The sequence below is a fragment of the Malaclemys terrapin genome, chromosome 7, assembly GCF_027887155.1.
Source record: "Malaclemys terrapin pileata isolate rMalTer1 chromosome 7, rMalTer1.hap1, whole genome shotgun sequence".
In the NCBI taxonomy this organism is placed as follows: Eukaryota; Metazoa; Chordata; order Testudines; family Emydidae; genus Malaclemys; species Malaclemys terrapin.
The window spans coordinates 122,374,963-122,398,418 of NC_071511.1; the positions used below are offsets into that span (position 1 = coordinate 122,374,963).

The window sequence follows — 23,456 nt, forward strand, 5'->3', positions numbered from 1 at the left end:
CCCCAATGTGGCCCAGACAGACTTGGTACTTGTACCTATTGCAGATGATGGTATGCACACCACACACCCTTCCACTTCTGCCAGACCTTCTCTCACAGGATGCTGGACAGGTTCACCACCCATACCTGGAGAGACTTCATCTCAGAGCATGGCTCCTATATGGTTCCATCATGATGAACTAGCATGTTCAGAACAAGTTAAAGACATATTACTAAACAGTAGAAGGACAACCATGCACAATATTTACCTTCACAAATGGAAGAGGTTCTACATATGGTACCAGAACAAACAAATTAGTGCCATTTCTGCACCCCTACCCTTGGTATTGGACTATATTTTAAGACTAAAGACATCTGGACACTCCATTAGCTCGATCAAGATACATCTCGCGGGCTATTCATGTTTTCACCACAAGTTTGACAGGATATTGATATTTGCCCATCTGATCACCAAACATTTCCTTGCGGGTATCAAGAATTCACTGCTCTACAGCCAAAATGCTTCTGAAATAAATGTAGTCAAACTTTACTAATTCTGGGTCACTGAGAACAAAAATGATGCTTAAAACTGTTGATTGGCTCTAGTTTTCAAGATATGTTATTGGGTCAGTATATACGACCCTTGACTTGGGAATGGCGGAGGATAAGTGAGTTATAAAGGGAAGGGATCTCAATTTAAACCAGAAATGACTAAAATACATCTTTGACTGGATCTATGAATAAATCTATGACTGGGTTTGGACAGTACTTGCTTTTTAGGCAAAACAATGAATGATGCAATCTGAAGCTGATATTGCGTCATACATGATATGAATTGCATCATGTTATTCCTAGAAGTCATGGATGATGCAATCATAACAAAGCTTACATCACTCTGCTGAACAAATTGCCCTATATCAGCTCTAGAAATCATACAGTGTCGTGCTCTCTTATTTGTCAGTGTTTGATTTTGCAAAGAGACACATTTCTGTTTAGCCAAAGTGAGCAGAGATGCCTCGTACTTGTGTGAACAGTGCAGATAACTTCTGCTATGTTTGTGGTGAAGTGACTTTTGCATCACAAAAGCGCAGTATAACCACTATGGTTAAGAAAGCCTATCACTTTTATTTTGGCTGCAAAATTGGAGATCAGGACAAGAGGTGGGCCCCACACATATGCTGCAACACTTCTGCAACAAATCTTTGCCAGTGGTTGAACAGGAAAAGGAAATCTATGCCTTTTGCAGTGCCAATGATTTGGAGAGAGCCAACAGATCATACCAGCAATTGTTACTTCTGCATGGTGCCTCCAGTTGGGAAAGGTGTGTCAAAGAAGAAAAAGTGGACTGTGCATTATCCAAATATTCCATCAGCTATACGCCCAGTACCCCAAGGAGAAGGACTGCCAGTTCCTGATGTACCAGAATCATTCTCACTTGAGTCAGACGAGGAAGAGGAAGAGGATGAAACTTCTGGTCCTGAACCATCAATGTCACAGGACCCACATTTTCTCCCATCCTCCTCCTCTGAACCACACCTCATAACACAAGGTGAACTGAATGACCTTGTCAGGGATTTGGAACTACCCAAGAGTAAGGCAGAGCTGTTGGGCTCCAGACTACAGCAGTGGAATCTCCTGGCAGGTGATGTTAGGGTTTCCATGTTCCGTAACCGTCAAAAGGATCTTGTCCCATTCTTCTTCATGGAAGGTGATCTTGTAGCCTGCAACAACATCGATGGTGTGATGGCAGCCCTCAACATCGTTCACAATCCAGATGAGTGGAGACTGTTCATTGATTCATCGAAGACAAGTCTTAAAGGTGTTTTACTGCATAATGGCAATGTTTTGCCATCAATTCCAGTTGGTCATGCAGTCCATATGAAGGAAACCTATGACAACATGAAACAATTTTGGAGGTGCATAAACTATGACCAACATCAGTGGCAGCTTTGTGGCGATTTGAAGGTTGTTGCTCTCTTGCTTGGTCTGCAGACTGGATACACAAAGTACTGCTGTTTTCTCTGCAAATGGGATAGTCGTGCAAGAGATTCCCACTACATCAAGAAAGATTGGCCACTCCGACAGTCAATGGAGCCTGGGAGGAAAAGTGTTCAGCATTCACCACTTGTTAAATCAAGGAAGATTTTGTTACCACCCTTACACATCAAGCTGGGTCTGATGAAGAACTTTGTCAAGGCCATTGACAAAACACAAGCAGCTTTCAAGTACCTCCGTGTAAAATTTCGAAGGTTAAGTGAAGCTAAGATAAAGGAAGGTGTCTTTGTTGGTCCTCAGATTCGTGAACTTCTTCGAGATGATGCATTTGACCATGCACTGTGTAGCAAGGAAAAGACGGCATGGAAAGCCTTCCAGTTAGTGGCAATACATTTTCTCAGAAACAACAAGGCAGACAACTACAGGTTGTTGGTGGAAAACCTCCTCAAGGCATACAAAAGCCTTGGTTGCAACATGTCACTAAAGATACATTTTTTGCACTGTCATCTAGATTTTTTTCCACCGAACTGCGGAGCAGTGAGCAACGAGCACGGCGAGCGATTTCACCAGGACATTGCAACAATGGAGAAACGCTATCAGGGCAAATGGAGCCCATCAATGCTTGCAGACTATTGCTGGACAGTGACAAGAGATGCTCCATTTAATGAATACAAGAGACAAGCCAAGAAGTGCCGAGTAGACACTGAATAGGACTAAACTATGTATATAATAGTTTTTTGCCTTTTGTTTCATAATAAATTTTATTTATATAACCCTTTTGCTGATTTTTAAAGTGTTACATAAACAAGACAGGTGAAATATTATCATGTAAAGCAACCATAAACACATGAAAAGACTTAGGTTTACAATTTATGATTAAAACTCTACTATCTACACAATATACATAGACATAAAATGTAAAAACTTAAATATCTTAGAAACAGTAGCCAATCAGTTGTTTTAATTGTCATATTTGAATTCAGCACATCAAAATACATAATAAATAGCACATTTTATCTCTGAAGCAGACGACTTCTCAAAAATTGTAGACCAGTGGAATTTTACCCTGAAGTGTGTGTACCTACTCCACCTTTGGACTTGAACTTAGTGTTCTGCTGCCTCACCGGACCCCCATTCAAACCTTTAGCAACATGCTCTCTGATGCATCTATTGATGAAGATGGTGTTCTTAGTGGCTATCACATCAGCCCACCCAGTGGGCGAATTAGGGGCCCTCATGGCACATCCACCTTACACCATCTTTTTCAAGGACAAGGTCACACTAAGACCCCACCCAAAATTTCTACCTAAAGTGTCTTCCTCCTTCTACATAAATCAACCAGTCCATCTTCCCTCATTCTTCTCCAAACCACACGGGAACGTGCAGGACTCAGTACTACATACTGTAGACATTGGGTGTGCACTAACATTCTACCTCGACAGAACTAAGCTTTTCCGAAAATCTCCGAGGCTTTCCATTTCCATGTTCTAAAGGCTCCGCTAGCTCTACACAGAGACTATCTAAATGGATCTCTGGGTGCATCCACTTCTGTAATCAACAAAAGAATCTGCAATGCCCATCAGAGATCAGAACTCACTCTACCAGATCACTTTCAACCTCAGTGACCTTTCTAAACAACATACCAATCATAGACACATTTAAAGCGGCCACTTGGGCTTCCGCACACATGTTGGCGTAGTGTTTTGTAATCAACCAGAGTTCAAGATCGGATGCATTCCTAGGTCTTATAGTGTTATCATCGCTTACACAAGCAACTCTGTAGCCCCTTCCATCCAATGTGGGGCTCTGCCTGATAGTCACCTGAAGTGGAGCACCCACAGGGATGTTCCTCCAAGAAGAAGAGAAGGTTACTCACCTTGTTCAGTAACTGAAGTTCTTCAAGATGGATGTCCATGTCCCTGTGAGTGCTCCACTACCTCCCCTCCTCCTCTCTACTTTGGAGTTCAATTTCCAGACTCTACAGTAGAAAAGGAACCAAGGCGGGTTGGTTAGCGCACGCTAGATAGGCACCGACAGCAGTGTGAGATGGGGAGTCATAGAATATCAGGGTTGGAAGGGACCTCAGGAGGTCATCTAGTCCAACCCCCTGCTGAAAGCAGGACCAATCCCCAGACAGATTTTTACCCCAGTTCCCTAAATGGCCCCCTCAAGGATTGAACTCACAACCCTGGGTTTAGCAGGTCAATGCTCAAACCACTGAGCGTGTGCGACCCGGACAGACACTGCTGCTGAAATTCTCTGATCAAAGGCACAGGGACGCACCAACACCTGAAGTGGAGCACCCACAGAGACCCCCATCTCAAAGAACCTCAGTTACTGCACAGGGTGAGTAACCTTCTCTTTCTGCTGAATTGTATCTCACCTGCCACACAGCTTTATTACTGATTATGCCAGAAATAGGTTAGACAATCATGAACAAAAATATTTATCGTTACACACAAATTGTATGTGGCTAGTTATCTTGAAACATGCATTTTGAATAGCCTAATTCAACCACTGATTATGTTTCATTCTAGCATAATAGGCATAATAAGAAAGATGCATATTTTTCTTCTTAATAATCCAGTTCTCTTCATTGAGATAAATTATATAGACTGAAGAAAGACTTTATCCACTTAGAATACAGGCTTTTAAAAATCATTATTTGGCCTCTGCTTTGTTTCACACACTTGAAACACTTAATAATTTCATTGGTACTTTATGTGCATAAATATGTACTATATGATGCAGTTCCATTCAGAAGCAATTTTAAGTTTGCAGACTACAGCACTCAAAAGCAGGAAATAAAATTAAGATTGCCCACACAACCTAAACTCTGCTGCCTTGTGTATATGTCTTGTCTTATAGTCTCTAATCATGTATTCACAGGTTAGAAACCAATGTTTGCCTAATTTTTTTAATCTATTTTTGACAGTGTTATTTACAACAGCAGCTTTGCCAGATGGTATGACGTATCAGAAAAGGCATGGAATAGTTCTAAGAAATCAGAAGAAATAAGCTTTAGCGCCGCCTGCCATTTTCCCCATCTCAGTTAGCATTCACATGCTTAATAAAACTAGAATTTTGCATTTAGGGCTATTATGAAGGAGGTGTGGTAGTTTACACACATAGGCACACTTGGTTTTCTGTCCTCTGACTTGTTGGTGAGTGGTGTCCAGTCAAGAAGGATGTGACCCTTTCAGTGTTGCCATTTCCTTGTGTGGTATTTCAGGACATCATTTACAAAGTGAAAACTGCCTTTAATAAGGAGTTTGACACCGTTGCTCGACAGAAAGAGCAGGAGATTGCACGTGTAAAGGAAAGGAACCTGAGGATCCAAGAAATCGTAGAACAGCTCGAACTCCAGGAGGTGGTCTGGGAGCCAGCTCTGACAGATGATGAGATACCAGAGCACGCTCTCACTGTCCAGGATTCAGAGGTATCTGAAAAATAAATCATTCCCTTTTATCCACTTGTGCAAACTTAGTTCTCTGGTTCTCCATCATTTCAAGCCATTATGTCAGTATAAAGAAAGTAGCCATAAAACTGATGTGTCCATGTACACATTCACCCTTTTTTGTACTCTGCATTACCTTGGATGTTCCAGGTTTTGGTGGAAGATTCTGAATAATTCTGTCTGTAGAGTGGAAAGAAATTTGTAAAAAATCTCTGTAAAAAAGTTAAATTTTGTGCTTGTGAAGATGCTAGACTAACATCTCTGGAAAACAAAGCCTTCTGTTTATCCATAGAACATGTACAGCTTGGCATGGACAGTAGACTCAAACAGTTACCGTGCTTGGACAACATGCCCCAACCCTGACCTGGAGGGCCCACCTCTGTGGCAGAGAGAGCATGGTTTAGTTTCTCTGTTCATCTCTGAGTCCCATACAGTAGTTACCAGTAAGGGTGTTAATTGTGAAGTGGATACCTAGCCACTAGAAACCGGACTGAGATCACTACTTTGTTTCATATATGTCATTGAACACCCATCAGATGGTAACAATTTTGTTGCTGCAAATCTATGATGGATTGTGATGGAACTTAGAGTGAAAGTCTCTTATGTTGTTTCACACATTTGTTTTTTCAATGTGATGTCTTCATAGGCAATCATCTGCCTTCAGTACAGTGTCTGAATATATCCCAAATCGGCAGATGCTAGTATCTGTCACTTTGGTGTCAAAGCATAGGTAGCATAGTACCTCTAAATTCAATTAGCAAGTTATGAATCATCACAGAATTCCTGGCACACACTACTCTATTCATCTGATCTACACTTTTTCTCTCTGTCTTCTCTCCCAAAATGAGATTTGGTTGCAGGATCCTCTTTCATTTCAGGTTCGTGCATTCCTCTACATCATGTTAGTCCTGGAAACCCACATGACATCACCTTGTTTTGTGTGACATACACACTAGTGGTGGTATTTTTGCCAAATGTAGAATGCACTCAGAGTCCAGGGTTCTAGATCTAGAACAAAACTTGAGCCTTTTAATGTTTGACTTAAGTGTTGCACTATAACTGGAGGCAGAGTAATACAAAACCGTGAAGGTGAGGACACAGGGAGCTTGAATCTACAGCAGATAAAGGAGTCAGTGATGGGATACAAGGAAGGGAGTAATGTTAGTAGTGTGGTTTTAGATTAGTTAGATGAGGGAGATGTTCCAGTCCCCTCCATTCCAATACACCTCTACCTCGATATAACGCTGTCCTCGGGAGCCAAAAAATCTTACAGCATTATAGGTGAAACCGCGTTATATTGAACTTGCTTTAATCCACCGGAGTGCACAGTCCCACCCACCCGGAGCACTGTTTTACCGCGTTATATCCAAATTCGTATTCTATCGGGTTGCGTTATACGGGGTAGAGGTGTACCACAAAACCCAGATGCATAACATACAAAACACAATCTACAGGAGAAAAAATGGAAAGAGCTTATGTTTTATTAGTGTAGAGCATGGCTTTTGGACTATACACAGAGAAATCTGTACTGTATTTTCACAAGAAAGTGAACATTTTGAGGAGTATTACTTAGAGCAGCGATACAAAGAAATAAGCATGCTAGCCCATATTATTATGTTTTTCTAAAAATTCATTGTCAGTTCTGTGAAAGAACCTACCCAGAGGAAAACCTGAGCTGATTCTCTTTGTCTTCACAGATTAAAGTTGAAAAATACCTTACCCCACAGCAGAGAGCAAAAGCGGAGATGATGGCTAAGATTGAAATGGAAAGACGTCTTGCTGCTCTGGTACTTTTGTTGAAGCAGTATTTTACTTGCTAAATATTCCATTATCTTCCATTTTGTTTAATAATGTTAATTTTGTATCGGTACATTCCACTCACTTAGCATTAGGGAATTATTGCAATTATAATTAAATATATTACAGTCCAGTTCCTTCACCATCCTTTACAATCAGAACTAAATAGAGACCATAGAATCATAAAATATCAGGGTTGGAAGGGACCTCAGGAGGTCATCTAGTCCAACCCCCTGCTCAAAGCAGGACCAGTCCCCCAACTAAATCAGCTCTTATGGAGGAAGGAAGGGTTTAAGTTAGGGGTGCTATTTAAAAAAATATTTAGTGTTGGTGAAAGGTGTCAGCGTGACAGATTTTAAGCCTGGATAGTGTTCTAAAAGATATGCTCTAGCTCAATCAAAAGTTATGGGCTTGATGCAGAAATTTTGGGGTGAGGCTTTTTGGCCTGCGTTTTGCAGGATTCAGACTAGATGATCACAATAGTCCCCTCTGGCTTTAAAAAGGATGTATCTGCGCCAGCCTTGAAGAAATATCTGGCCACAGAATAGGTATAACATAGGCGGTGATAACGGAACTTCCCTCACACTAACCTGCCAACACCTTGACCACCTAATAAGAGTAAGTAGGTCATGCCTGTGCACCCATTGACAAAACAGTTCCTAACCTTTCTGTAACTCTTGTTCTTCGAGATGTATTGCTCATGTCCATTCCACATTAGGTGTGTGCACACCGCGTGCATAGTTGCCGGAGTGGTATCTGTCGGGCTGGCTCTAATACCCTCTAGTGCTGTGCGCTCATGCACCAGTATACGGGGCCCAGCCAGCCCCACACCTTCTCAGTTCCTTCTTGCCAGCTAACTCCAACTGAGGGGAAGGAGGATGGGTCGTGGAATGGACATGAGCAACACATCTCAAAGAGAAATGATGGAAAGGTCAGTAGCCATTTTTTCTTCTTCGAGTTTTTGCTCATGTCCGTTCCATGTTAAGTGACTCCCAAGTGGTACCCAAGGAGGTAGGTTCAGAGTTCATGGACATGTGGTTTGCAACACTGCCCTACCAATCTGGCATCATCTGTAGCCTGCTGGGTGATGGCATGGTGGGAGGAGAAGGTATGTACTGATGACCAGGTTGCTACCCTGAAAAGATTAGGACCTAGGCCAGAAACTCCGCTGATGAAGCCTGAGCTCTCATCAAATGAGCAGTCAAGATGGCAGGTGATGAGACATCCACCTCCTCATAGCACGTGCAAATGCAGGAAGTGATCCAGGATGAAATTGTCTGGGCTGAAACTAATAGGCCTTTCATCCTGTCTGCTACTGCCACAAAATGCTGCGTGGATTTACGGAATGGCATGGTCCTTTCTATGTAGAAGGCCAGATGTGAAGATGCTCCTCCTCCACATTCTTATGCAGTTCTGGGAAGAAAACTGGCAGAAAAATAGCCTGATTACTATGAAATTGCAAAACCACCTTCGGGAGGAATGCGGAGTGGGGGCAAATTTGTACCTTGTCCTTAAAGAACACCGTATACAGGGGTTCGGATGTAAGGGCCCTGATCTCTGAGACCCTCCTGGCTGAGGTAATCGCTACCAGGAAGCCGGCCTCCCATGATTGATATGACAAAAGGCATGATGGCAGCAACTCAAAGGGAGGGCCCATGAGCCTTGACAGGACCAGGTTTAGGTCCCACCGGGGAATGAGTTCATGAATTTGAGGGTAAAGTCTCTCTGAGCCCTTGAGGAAGCGTATGGACATTTCATGCATTTCATGAAAAGACTGACCTACCATCCACCAGAGGGTGGAAGGTGGAAATGGCTGCCAGGTGTACCTTAATCAACGAAGTGTCTAGGCCCCGTTGTTTCAGATGAAGCAGATACTCCAGCATGGACTGGAGAGGTGACCTAGCGGGTGAGAGGCCTCGTTAGGATGACCACATGGAAAAACACTTCCATTTGGCAAGATAAGTCATTCTAGTATAGGGGTTGGCAACCTACGGCACGCGTGCCAATTTTTCATGGCACGGGCTGAGCCGCTCAGCCCCCCGCCGCTCTGGAGTTCCCGCTGCCAACTCCTGCCAGCCGGGGTCCCGCCGCGGGTCCAACTTAGCACCCGCTGCTGGCCTGGGGTTCCTTCCCTTAGGCTGGCAGTGGGCTAAGACCCCAGCTGGCAGGATCCGGTGGTGGAAACCCCAGAGCGGTGGCGGGCTGAGCCAGTGGCAGGCTGAGCCGCTCAGCCCGTCCCGCTCTGGAGTTCCCGCTGCCGGCTCCTGCCAGCCGGGGTCCCACTGCTGGTCCCACTCAGCACCCTCTGCCAGCCTGGGTGAAGGAACCCCAGGCTGGCAGCGGGCGGAGACCTCAGCTGGCAGAAGCTGGGGGCAGAAACCCCAGAGTGGTGGCGGGCTGAGCCAGTCGCTGCTCTGGGGTTCTGGCTGCTGGCCCCTCGCCAGCAGGGGTCTCTACCGCGCAGCTCTACTCACCTTGCTTCAGGTTGGTGGCTCTCTTGCAGACAGGGTCCAGGCCTCCAGCCCTGCTCAGGTCTACCAGCCATCTACTCCACTCACCTCAGCCGCCAATCTTGGTTTCCAGCCCTTGCTCAGCCTGCTTTCAGGCCTGGAGTCCCAGCAGGCCACCCTGGGCTCTGCTCCTGGCCTTGGATCAGTCCCCTTCAGCCTCCCCGCTGTGGCCCACTGTCCTCAGCCTGGGACAGTGAGGGTTGCACACCAGGCAAGAGGGGATGCAGCTCAGCACCCCCATCTTAAAATTGCTTATCTTAGACCACGCTACGTTTGACCTTGTGCCTGCCTTCTATTGCCATTTTTTTTCCCACTGAGAGTTGAAGGGAACATTTGACAAAATGGCAGCTCCTAAGAAAGCGAAGCTAGATGTCCGATCATTTCAGCCTGCTTGGACAGACGCATTTGGATTTATTGAAAAGAAGGACCGTGCTATTTGTGCTTTCTGTTATGAAAGTGTTGTTTGTCGCACATCAAGTGTTTGACGACATTTTGAAATGAAGCATGAGAAAATCTTTCTTGACAAAGCAGACAAGACTGAATCAATCAAAAAGGCAGTAGCAGCCTATGAGAAGCAAAGCAGAGTTTTTAAAAGCTTAAGTGTAAGTAAAAATCAAGCTACAGAAGGAAGTTACAAGATTGCACAGTGAATTGCAAAAAACGGAAAGCCGTTTACAGATGGGGAATATATAAAAGAAGTTTTTCTCAGCAGTTCGGAGATTTTGTTCAATGATTTGCCAAATAAAGATACAATCATATCTAGAATAAAAGAACTGCCTGTCTCTGCCAGGACAGTTGAGAGACGCATAAGTGAAATGGCAGAAAACATTAAGGAAAAGCAGACGACTGCATTGAAAGACACAGCAGTGTTTAGTGTTGCAGTTGATGAGAACGTGGATATAAACGACGTTCCACGTTTGGCAATTGTTGCAAGATATTGTGCTTCCGATGAAATCCAAGAGGAACTTTGTTGCCTAAAACCCCTGCATGGCACAACAAAGGGGGGAAGATATACTGGAAAGTTTTGTAAACCATTTTGAAGAACGAAGAGTTGACATCAGAAAAATATTTTGTGTGACAACAGATGGTGCTCCTGCCATGGTTGGAAAACAGAAGGGATTTGTAAAGTTACTTGAAGATCAAATTGGCCATCCGACAGTCAAGTTTCACTGTATCGTCCATCAAGAAAACCTGTGTGCAAAAATTTCTAATTCAGAGCTTAATAATGTGATGAATACAGTGGTGCGAATTGTGAATTTCCTTGTTGCTCCATCAGCTTTGACTCACAGACAATTTCAAGCACTGCTAGAAAAGATGGACAGTGCTTATAATGACATCCCACTTCACAGCAACATTCGGTGGCTAAGTCGTGGCAAGGTTTTGGTGCGCTTTGTAAACTGTTTTGAGGCAATCAAGGCCTTTTTGTCGGAAAAAGAACAAAACTACCCCGAACTGGATGATGACAAATGGCTGTGTAAGCTCATGTTTCTAACGGATATTACTGCTCACCTAAACGAACTCAACCTTTGTCTCCAGGGTGCAGGGCAAACAGTTCTGAATCTTTATGAAGCCTGGAAAGCATTTGTTGTGAAACTAGCAGTTTTTTCCAGGGATATTCAAACTTCTACTTTCCGCTACTTCCAACACATAAAAGAGCTATCGACACGTTGCACTGTCAGTGTCAATGAGATTGGAAAGTACATGCAAGAACTGGAATCAGAATTTTCTGACAGATTTCAAGATTTCCAGAGATTTGGCCCAGTGCTTTCTTTTCTAATTAAACCTGAAAAGTTAAATGAAAGCGACTTGGATTTGTCTGTATTTCAGTGGATGGGTGTTGAAGATTTTGAAATGCAACTTATTCAGCTAAAAAGCTCAGAATTGTGGACATCAAAGTTCGTGGATCTGCGGAGCGCACTTGAAGCTACCAAGAGAGATCATGGGGCCTCTATTCTTACCTGCTGGACGTCCCTGCCAGTGAAATGTAACTGTTTGAAGAAAATTGCATTTGCAATGCTTTCAGCATTTGGATCCACATACCTGTGTGAACAGGTATTTTCACACATGAAATCTGTCCTCTGTCCCTCTCGGACCCAGTTAACAACTGATCACTCAGAAGCCTGTGTGCAGCTTAAAGTATCCAAATACGTGCCAGACTTTGGAAAACTCAGCAAGGAGAAGCAAGGACAAGGATCACACTAAACTGATAAGATCTGCATTTTAATTTAATTTTAAATAAAGCTTCTGAAACATTTTGAAAACCTTGTTTAGTTTACATATAACAGTAGTTTGGTTATGTATTATAGACTTATAGAGAGACCTTCTAAAAAGCATTAAAATGTATTACCGGCATGCAAAGCCTTAAATTAGAGTGTATAATGAAGACTCGGCACACCACTTCTGAAAAGTTGCCGACTCCTGTTCTAGTAGATGGTTTCCTACTACCTAGCAATACCTGGTGGACATGCTCCGACCAGCCAGCTCAACCATGGAGCTTCCACATGGTCAGGTGGAGGGCCTTGAGGTTCGGGTGGAGCAATCGGCTGTGATCTTGTGAGATCAGGTCTGGGAGGGGAGGGCATGGCAATGGGGTCACTACTGACATGTCCAATCATGTGCTGAACCAGGGCTGGTGTGGCCACGCTGGGGCTATGAGAGTAACCTTTGCTCTGTCCCACTTGACTTTGAGTAAGACTTTATGCATGAGAGGAATGGGAGGAAATGCACAGAACAGATGCTTTGTCCAAGGAGGCAGGAAGGCATCTGTGAGTGAGCCTGGGCTGCACCCAGACAGAGAGCAAAACTGTTGTCTCTTTCTGTTTTGCTTGATTGTGAACATGTCTATGAGGGGAGTCCCTCACGAATGGAAGATGATCCTGGCTATATCAGGGCAAAGGAACCACTCGTGGTGAGAGGAGAAAGATCTGCTGAGGTGATTTTCCAGATTGTTCTGGGCTCCCAGAAGGTGAGACGCTTCAAGCTGGATTGAGTGCTTCACACAGAATTCTCACAAGCGAATAACCTCTTAACAGAGTGGGGAAGAGCGTGCACCTCCCTGCCTGGTGTTGTAAAACATGGCTGCCGTGTTGTCCATAAGAACTTGCACAATCGTGCCTGCAATCTGGGATAAAAACACCTGGCGTGCTAGGCAGACCACTCTGAGTTCTCTGACATTTATGTGCCAGGAGAGCTCCTCCTGGGACCACAGACCTTGAGTCCTGAGGTGCTCAAGGTGAGCCCCTCAACCTAGTTTGGATGCATTCGAGATTCGGGATACTCAGTTTTGGAGACTGATGAAGGGAATGCCCAAGCCTACCGACCAGGGATCCCTTCACCAGTCGAGGGAGGCGAGGACTGGGGCAGGAACTGTAAGTACCAAGTCCAAATGGTGATGGATCAGCGAGTATATCGAGGACAGCCAAGCTAGAAGGGGTCTGAGGTGTGGTCTCGCATGCTGCACCATGTATGTGCATGTGGCCATGTGACCTAAAAGCTTGAGGCAGAAATGAGCTGCCGTTTCAGGTTGGGTCTTGACCTGCTATATCAGAGATGACATTGTCTGGAAGCGAGCCTCTGGGAGGAAGGGTCTGCCCCAGGTGGAATCGAGCACTGCACCAATAAACTCTATCCTCTGGACGGGAACAAGAGGTGACTTCTGCTCATTTATCAATAGCCCCAGGGCTCAAAAGGTAGCTTGGATCAGGCAGATGCTGGCTCTCACGTAGGCCTTGGACCAGCACTTGATCAGCCAGTCATCGAAGAAAGGGCAGATACGTACCCCTCACCTCTGAGGAAGCCTCCACCACTGCCATGCATTTTGTGAAAACCTGAGGGGCTGCTGACAGGCCGAAGTGGAGGACAATGAATTAATAGTGGGTCAGATTCACAATGAACCTGAGGAACCTTCTGTGGCCCTGAAAAATGAAGATGTGGAAATAGGCATCTTTCATGTCGAGGGAAGAGTACCAGTCCCCTGGATCCAGGGAGGGAATAATGGAGACCAGGGAGACCATGCGGAACTTCAGTTTCTTTAGATAATTGTTGAAGCAATGCAGGTCTAGGATGGGTCAGAGACCCACTTTGGCCTTCAGGATTAGAAAATAATGGGAGAAAACCCTTTCCCTCTCAAGTTCTGAGGCACCTCCTCCATGACCCCTAAGAGGGCTTGCACCTCCTGGACTAGAAGTTGCTCATGAGGAGGGTCCCTGAAGAGGGACAGGGATGGTGGGAGGGTGGAAGAAAACTGAAGGGTGTAACCTTCCTCCACTATACTCAGCACCCAATGGTCCAAGATAATGAGGGACCATGCCGGTTTGAAGTAGGAGAGTCAGTGTGAAAACAAAGGGGAGGCAGGATCTGGTATGTGAAGTGACATAACGCCCTCGGGCACCCCTTCAGAAATTGTGCTTGGAGTCTCCCGGATATCTGTGAGGGCCCAGTAGAGAGGCTGAAGCGGATGGGGGCGGTTGCCTGTGTTTATAATCTCTGCTTCATTTCTTAAACAGGGTCCTGACGTGGTGGCGGAGACGAGAAGCTGACTGGTTGCTGAGGTCTGAAGTGCTTCCTCAAAGGTGTTGGAGCACAAAGGCACAAAATCTTGAGGGTGGCCCTAGAGTCCTTCAGGCCGTGGAGCTTTGTGTCTGTCTGTTCAGAGAGCAGGGAAGTTACCTCAAACGGGAGGTCCTGAATGGACAGCTGAATGTCCGGTGGTAGATCCAAGGATTAGAGCCATGAGCACCTTCGCATGACTACCGCCGATGCCATAGTTCTGCCAGCCATGTCAGCTGTGTTTAGGGCCACCTGGACGGGAGGGCTGGCTATAAGCCCTCTCTTCCTCCACAAGACCGCAGAAGTCCTGTCTGGGGCAGTGAATCCTTGAATTTTGACAGGGAGTCCCAGACATTATAGTTGTACCTTCCTAGCAATGTCTGCAGGTTGGAAATGCAGAGTTGTAACCCCCCAGTAGGATAAATCTTTCTACCAAACAGGTCCAGCTTCTTTGAGTCCTTCGCCTTGGGGGCTGCACCTTGCCTGTCTCTGTCGTTGGCTGCTACAACCACAAGAGATCCATGAAGGGGAAGGGAATATAGGTACCCATACCCTTTGGCAGAAACAAAGTACTTTTTCTCTGCTCTTTTTGAAGTGTGGGGCAGAGAGGGTGGGGTCTGCCATTGGTTTCTGACTGGACCCATAACAGTCTTGTTGAGGGGTAGGGCCACTGCGGCCAAGATGTCTCAGGCTCTGGAAGGATTCTTTAAGCACCTCCACTTCCAGCCCTAGGTTCAGAGCCACCCTTTACAATAGCTCTTGGTGAGCTCTGAAGATGCCCTGAGGCGTCAAGCCGCTCAACCCCAACTGCTTCATTTGGGGAGAAAGAGGCCTGCACTGGTGGGGGCCTTCCCCCTCTTCTTCTGCACTGACCACATCATGTAGTCCAAGTCCTGAATATTGGTACTGGGCTCGGTACCGAAGTCTGGGTCGGGTGCTGGTCAGTATGACAGAGGAGCCCTTCTCTCAGACACCACTGAGTATGAGCATCTGAAAAGCAGACCCGGTACTGAGGGGAAAACCCCATGGATTCCAAAAAGGCCATTGAACCTGCATAGCCCACTGTCCACTGGGCCAAGCGCCAGGAGGGATGCCTTCACCAGGATCTGTTGGATGCCACTGAGGAAAAAAATCTCCAGCGACTGTGCACGCCTGACATGGAATGGAAATGAGCAAACAATCTAAGAAGAACATCCCTTCTGAGAAAACTAGGGTGCCCATTGTAGTGATAGTTGCTTGATAAATGGGCATCTGTCCACCAAAAAATCAGACTGAGATTGCTAATGTATTTCACATAGGTCAGCATTTCATTCACTGGCGACATATCACAGATTCTCATTGGCACCGTAGAGGTGAAAGGTTTATGCCATCCAAGTACCCTGTTCTGTAGCATTTTCATTTCATTTTATCTTTTCCAGAACAGTGCAAGACAACGTGCCCTTTATGACATGATGGGTGGGGTCCTAGAAGTCAAAAAGGAAGACATCTTGAAGATAGTGAGTTGTTTCTCTCATTTGATTTAAAGTAACAGTTGTTGTGATTAGAACTGAATAAAATTCACCATTTTTGAATTCTAACTGGAATTCCAAGTATTTTAAAAGGAGAGAAATGGTGAAAATTTGCCTTAAGCACCACTCCTGAGAAAATGTTTTGTCATAAGAATAGTGTTGAAAGGGAAACCTTTGATCTTTTTGTATAAATGTGAATTTTTACTAGCAGTGCAAATATTTCTAAAGGAGTTAAGCAATGGAACAAGATAACCCAAGAGGTTGTGGAACTCTTATAATTGGAGCTATTTCAGGCAAGACTACACCTTGCTGACAGGGATGATTTAGGGACATTGAATCAGTCCTTCCACTGTACAGGAGAACGGATGGGAAGATCAATCCACTATAGTTCCCTTTCAAATCAGATGATTCTAGGAGACCCAGGTTAAGCAGTGACCATAGGAATTTAGTGTGTCGGCTTCATTTGCTTCAGAGGTGACGTGCTAGTGCTGTAGAGTGAGTAGCAAGTATAGATACCTGACTTGGTATTACTTCTTTAATGGCTATTTCCTAAACGGGTTTTGGCCTTGATCTTAGGAGAGGCTGCTTCGCTCTACCTTCTACAGCAAAGGAAGCCTGATGCAATGATAGAGGGAGAAAACATCTGCTGGCAAAGTAAAATGGTGCTCTAGAGTGAAAAGGTAAAAGAGGCCCAAGTACTCTGTCCAAAGCTGATGTGTTTTCAGGAAATGAAAGTTCATCTTGGCTTAGGAGTTAATTAAGGGATTTGTAATGGAAAAATTGATCTTTTAGCAATAATAGTAGTACTGAGCTTGCCGTAAAATTTCACTTGTATTTTATTGTATCTGATGATTTTTTGAGAGAGAATGGAAGCAAAAATGGCCATGTTACTCACACCATAACCATTGGTGCTGCTAGGAGGTGTAGTTAGTGCTCCGTCCCATGCAGATGCTGCAGGTTCAACACTGGTGTTACTCCAGGAAGTCAAGGAACATAAAATAGGGCCAAATCAGAGAAGCAGAGATATACAATCTTTGGGCCTAAGGGTTGAGTAGTTCTTCCAGCTGCTACTAAGATGAAGCTCAGAATAAACTTTGGGAGGTTTATTACTGGTGCTGTAGGTTCTTTTCCTAGGTGATCTTTAATGGAGAATTGATGTTGCTCATGAATTGTATGGCTGTTTTGATATCTTCAGGAGATTCCCCCACCTCCTTTTGTTTCTAAACCTGATGCCCTTTGGAATGAAGAAGAAAAGAAAGTATTCAAGGAATATGAGAAAAAAGTTAAGGAGCTGAATGAAGAAAGGGAAAAATACAGAAAGGTAAAATAAAATGAGACGGGGTGATTTTGTTCAAGGTCCTTAAACACAGTTTCTTATTTTTCTAGGGATTTATTGATATGACCTCTTGGTTTCTTAAGGGAGAAAAACCCAGATTTATTTTAATAAAAATGCCAATAAGTGTTGAAAATTAACAGAGTTACCTGTGGCATTGTAGAAGCCCCAACTTAAAGCAGAAAAGACGAGGTTTACCTGTGATAACTAGCACATTCCAAGTCTGATTAAACTGCTTTATTGCTTTCCATCACAAATGTACAAATATTTCCAGAAAGATGTTTGGAATTCCATTAACAGAGCTGCAGGGCATGTGGATATCAGATGCACAGAATTTCACAATTTTTATTCTTCAAAGAGGAATTTGGGCAGCAGAACAGTCAGCTTTGCCACACCCTCATTCCAAATGTGTCATTTGTTGGGTCCTTTTGGCTGAAAGAGCCTTTCTTTTTCTACTATCTTATAACATTGTCTCTGATACTTTTTACTCAAATACAACTTGTATGTGGTGGTGGAAATAAAGGGCTTGATCCTATGAAGCGCTGCACACTCCAATACCCATCATGTCTGGTTTAAACAAATCTGGGCTCCTTCTGTCTGTAATACTATCAATAATGTAATGACTCCCCAGGATTTAGCTGAATTTGATGGTTTAAAATAGAACCTAGCTAATTCTAAAACAGCTTTCTCAGCTCAGTAGTGCTACCTGGAATAAAAACTAATCTTTGGGTTATATTTTCAAGTGCCTAAGTGATATAGGCTCCTGAGTCCCATTTTTAGGCTCCTCGGTTTCATTGTAAGTCAATGGTCAAAGGTATTTTACAGAATCTCTTTTTAAACAATGAAATAAAAAACCTATAGCCACACACTTTAAAGTTTTGATTTAAATGACTAGGTTTGGGTCTGATTCTCAGCTCCCACTAACTTCAGCAGGAGTAGAAGGAACTCGGCACCTCACAAGACGGTCCCTATATTGTCAGACCAGCATGACTAAAATTTGTTTTTTTGTAAACTTTGGATTTCCACCTGAACAGAAGATAGTCAAGCTGGCATTCATGGCTTCTGAAAGGGAATGGTCTAATGATGTACATAAATGAGCCATTGTCAGTTTTTATTGTCTGTTTTCTAGATATGTCATCACTATATTATATTATTTATTTATTTACTTTATTTATTTGTATTGTGGTAGAACCTAGGAGCACCAGTCACGGACCAGAGTGGCACTGTAAAAACATAGAACACAAAGACGGTCCCTACCCAAGTGCTCACTAGCTGGGCATCTCTCCACCCCTCACACATTTGAAAGCATGCACGTTCTTTTAGCTTTAATACTCCTCCTTCCCTTTCCCCCCCAGACACTAGAAACTGAATTGAAGAAACTTCAAACCTCCATTCAGGAAACAACACAAAATTTTGATGACACCGTAAGCAAGCTCTTTGAGCGGAAAGTTAAATCAGAGATGGTCATATACCAGGTAAGGCAGAGATCTTGGATTTCTTATCTCCATCTCCAAGCCGCAAGAATGTTGATCTTTCTCCTTACAATCTTCCCACAGGAGGAACTCAAAATAAACAACCTCCTTTACTCTTTGCTGTTGGATGAAGAGCTGAGCACAAGAGAAGCTGGACTGAATCACTTCCTTGACAAGAAGCGGAAGGAGAAGGTGAGTCCAGTACTTGGACTGTAAGACTCCAACCATTTTCATATGGAACCTGCTCTTTACAAATAAAAATGTTGCCCAAGCTGCTACAAATAATTTCCCCCATGATTTACACAGCCCTTGATCTATTTTTTTTTATAAGGGTGGCAGAAGACTCCTATAATAAAGACACATCTTCTTGGGTATACACTTCTCCCAGCTTGTCTGGAATTACATGTGTAAATTTCCATACCCTGAGGAAAGCATGCCACTATCTGTCAAATACACAATTTTAGTATCCTGTGGCAGTCTATAATTTGTCTGGTAGCACTGATAATGCCTTTGCTACAAGAACCTTGCACAAAAGGATATCTAATGTTGCCGTCTTTCTTAAAGAAGAAAGTGGTAAATTTGGAGAAATTTGAATTAATTTCCTGAAACTGAAGTTGTCGGGGTTTGCCCACCACTGACGAGCCATGCATAAGCCAACATAGTGACTGGAGTTCAAAACAAACAGGTTTCTGCACTTATATACAAGTATATTCAGGACTACAAATGTTCTAGAATGAAAATTCTGACTGCTTTGTCCTGGATGCTCACCTATTAATCTGTTGTTGGACCAGTTCTACAGACGTGCAAACCTAGGGACCTCTTGCACTAGTTGATCTCACCTGTCATGCTATTCAGGGAGAGAGGCAGACTCTCAGGTAGCTAGGGACCACTGTCAGCACATTACATTGCACCCTGAATTGCATAGTAAGCCATTGCCGTCTATAGAGCACTTGAATCATGTGCTTCTGATGACCAACCTCATTAAGCAGTTGGGTAGCTAAATTTTGCACCTGCTGACCCTTCTTTGTGGTCTTTATAGGTAGCCCCATATAGAAAGCCTCACAGGAATCCAGTTTAGAGATCAGACAGGCACATGACATATTGAGTGTTGTCTGCAGTGTCTGCTTAGGAGCATGTTACACCAGAGGTGAATTTAACCCAATTGTTGTATTTTAAGCTGAGAAAAGACGTCTTTTCGGCATGTGTAATATGTTTGAATAGCATTCCAACAGCTGTGTTTACTTTCAGTTCCATTACTGAAATCCATCTGGTTTTGTTACAGCTCAGTACTGCAGAGGAGGTCCAGGTTGTACGAGCACAAGTTGATGCTTACAGAGAGACCTATGACAACTTAGCAGCTGAAGACAAAGTAAGAGTCCTGGTCATATGTTCAAGCAGATGCAATTGCAGAAAAAATAAAATGAGGTTCAGTGCTACACCTCCTCCAGAATATATAGTATTTAGGCCCCAGTTCAGTAGAACACTTAAGCACGTGAGTAGTTCCATACGGATTGATGAAACACTGAAGTCAATGGGAATACTCAGATGCTTAAGTTCTTCGCTAGATCAGGATCAGGCCTTAGGGTACATCTACACTACAGCGGGGAGTCGATTTAAGATACGCAAATTCAGCTACGTGAATAGCGTAGCTGAATTCGACGTATTGCAGCCGACTTACTCCGTTGTGAGGACGGCGGCAAAATCGACTTCTGCCGCTTTTTGTCGGCGGCGCTTACTACCACCTCCGCTGGTGGAGTTAGAGCGCCGATTCGGGGATCGATTGTCGCGTCCCGACGGGACGCGATAAATCGATCCCCGAGAGGTCGATTTCTACCCGCCGATTCAGGCGGGTAGTATAGACCAGACCTTAGTAAGTTTCTTGGGCAAGGACTGTGTCTCTTGCAAAATGCCAAGACCACTATCTACGCTTAACCAGCTAGTCTCACTTTTTGTAGACCCTTCTCTGTGTTTTAAAAAGCACAGCAGACATGGTAAATTGTCATCTCTGAGAGAGGCAATCTATGAAATAGCCCGATTCCACCTACCACCTTGTAGCATGCCTCATCATTAGTCTATAATTCTAGGATAGTGCATGGGGATGTTTTGCTGTGTTTTTTTCCTGCTAGATTCTGGAACGTGGCTTTAAAAAGGAATTTTCTGATGTCCCAGTGCATCACATTGATCATCTTTTCAAACTTTACAAACGCCGACCAAGGTAAAATTCCCCTTTGACTCAAACCATTTTCTACATGTTATTATTTTTTACTTTTATGATGGGAGGGGAGATTCTATTTTCTAAGCTCTGTGAAGTATTTTAGTTAGCAGTAGGCCATTGACTGCTAAACTGTTTTTAAAACTGCACCTCTGTAATGACGATGGTCATTAACCATTATTGATGATCAGCTATCATATGGATGACTGACAGACAATCTTCTCCTCTACCCACATTACATATGCTATTTAAAATATGATTATAATAATTAATAAATAACCACCCAAAACATGTCTTTTTATGTGTTTTAAATATTATTTCCTGGTTGCATGCTGCAAGAGATTAAGAGAGTGATGTGAAGTGTTTTTAGTGCTACAAGACCTTATTCTATGTAGCGAGGAAGAAGAAAGATAAAATATTTATTTTACTATGTATGCCATGGTTGATGACACCAGAGCCCAGAAGATCAAGATGCACCTTGACACTGCTAACCCTTATGGAGATCGGCCAGGCTCAGCCAGAGCTTACAAAGAGGCACTTGCCCATTTAATGAAAGCCATAGATGAAATGGATGACCCTGAAAACATGCCTGAGGGATTAGATCTGCCTGTCTGGGAACGTTTCTGTTTGGCTAGACAAACAAAAGTGGAAGGCGAACAGCTGGTACGTCAAGTGATTTCCATCAGGTTTATTTTGCTGTTGATTTACTGTTTGGAATATACTCTTTGATGCTTTGGGATCTTAACCCAGTGCATCAAGTTCTGAGGACTAAGCAAGTGGCAGCACGGTGTAGGTGATCTGTGAGTCCCTAGCTCACTTCCAGAGTGTAGTAGTCATCACTCTTTAGCAAAGCTCCCTCTTCCAGCAGATACAGAGCAGTATGAATGGCTTCCGAGGAAGCTACATCCTGCTCTCCTCTAAAGAAAGTAAGTGGGAAGTAGGAGCTGTCTCAAAGGATCCCTTCTCATTCTTCTTCCCCATCCCCACCAAAACAAAAGCAAATCATCAAGGCATTTTATACCATTCTGCATCTGTAACTTACATGTACATCTGCTGCATTTGTCTACCCTGATGAACGCTTCTTCCTTCCTAGAGCATCAAGAGCAAATCCTAATAACATGTTGATAGAAAGCCCTGTTACACTATTAATTGAGGTTAATGTCACCAAGATGTAAACCTTAAATATCCAAAGATGTAGCTAAGATCCACTTTGCTTTGCTGAAGTGAGAAGGAAATGAGACCTTCCTTTTAAAGGAACAAAATATGCATCAGTAAAGGGTAAACTTTCAAAGAGCAGGTAAGGACTAAAACTGTGGACTTGCATGGACTTTAATGGGAGTCAGGAAGGTAGCTTGCTCCCTCATCCAGCTCTTAAAAATCTGTTCTTGTGAAGAATGAGCAAAAGTCTGTCTACCATTAAAGGTTTTCTTCTACATTTGCAAAGTTCAGTGTGTTCAAGTCGTTGTGATGTTGTTTGCTTAGGTGAAACGGAAAGCCCTGACGCTAGCGGAGATGCAGGCCTTTCTCCAGAAAAGGATGGATGATGATGAGAAGATAAGGATGGACATTGAAAAAATTTTAAATGAACTCAATAAGTAATTTTGCTTATTATTCTTACATTCACATTCCTCTACACTTTAGCACTCTGCTGACACAGAATTAAAAGGCTAGTGAGAAGTGTACAGTTCTGTACTGTATCACACTTTTCTCTAAAACTCATCTAAGAGACGTAGAGCCCAATTCTGAAAGAGCGTTGACTTCAATGAGAGTTTCAGACGCGTAACGCCGTATTTTTCTTATTCTATCAGCTACTACCACACCATCTGGTTCTCACCACCTTTTAGATGGGAGTGTTATTTGGGAACAAACTCCAAGAAGATAGTTTATACAAAAAGAAATGTACTTGACTAGGGTGGGGGAGGTTTCTGTGATTCCTTTACAATTATTGATAAAGTTTTTGTTTGTTCAGTAGGGGCTTTCTCCCTTTTAAATTCTGCTTGACCTGGCAGGGAAGACAAAACACAGTTTGTATGGAAAGAAGCACTCACTGTAGGAGCAAATAAGAGAAAACAGGGTGTGAGGGAGAAAACCCTTGCTGAAACATGCATTTGGTCATGAGCAAACACAAAGAATTATGAAAATTGGAGTGACCCTTTTTGGTTTTCAGATGATTTCCTAATCTTTCTGTTACCCTCTGATCATAGAGATGTAAAATACAAGCATTTTATCAATCACTAAAAACTGCTATTGCTTCTCTGCAATTTTAGGCTACGAGAGGAGAAGATGAGGTTTCAACTGGATTTGACTGTCCAATTTCTGCTTAAACAAGGACAGGTGGAATTGGAGAGTGCTGCTGAACTAATACCAGATTATACTGACGCTATTCTCCTTCACAAGAGTGTTATTGAAGAACTGAATTGCACAATCCGGGTAATTTACATTTTCGGGAGGAAATTAAGGGCTTTAAATGAATGGATTTTCCTTTGGAGACAGCAGCTTTTATCTAGTTTGACATGGCTGTAATACATGATTTAATCTCTTTTAATGCACTACCATATACCAATGGCCTCAGTTGTCATCTTCGTTTTGGAAGGTCCTTGAAGCTATGATGAGTTCTGTAACATCTCTAATATAAAGGCTACTATC

The 23,456-nt window shown here is 43.5% G+C and overlaps 1 protein-coding gene across 4 annotated transcripts in view; it reads left to right on the forward strand.

Moving 5' to 3' along the window:
* Window positions 1–23,456, forward strand: part of CFAP43 (cilia and flagella associated protein 43) — an 88,835-nt gene that overhangs the window by 57,370 nt on the left and 8,009 nt on the right. For 3 of the 4 annotated variants that reach the window (XM_054036291.1, XM_054036292.1, XM_054036295.1), the window contains 11 exons: window positions 5,206–5,412; window positions 7,128–7,217; window positions 15,704–15,781; window positions 16,989–17,114; window positions 18,482–18,601; window positions 18,683–18,790; window positions 19,881–19,967; window positions 20,725–20,813; window positions 21,266–21,473; window positions 22,293–22,405; window positions 23,078–23,240. In XM_054036291.1, the coding sequence (XP_053892266.1) occupies window positions 5,206–5,412; window positions 7,128–7,217; window positions 15,704–15,781; window positions 16,989–17,114; window positions 18,482–18,601; window positions 18,683–18,790; window positions 19,881–19,967; window positions 20,725–20,813; window positions 21,266–21,473; window positions 22,293–22,405; window positions 23,078–23,240 (1,389 nt within the window). The remainder of the gene's footprint in view (window positions 1–5,205; window positions 5,413–7,127; window positions 7,218–15,703; window positions 15,782–16,988; window positions 17,115–18,481; window positions 18,602–18,682; window positions 18,791–19,880; window positions 19,968–20,724; window positions 20,814–21,265; window positions 21,474–22,292; window positions 22,406–23,077; window positions 23,241–23,456) is intronic. The other variant, XM_054036294.1, reaches the window with a different exon arrangement.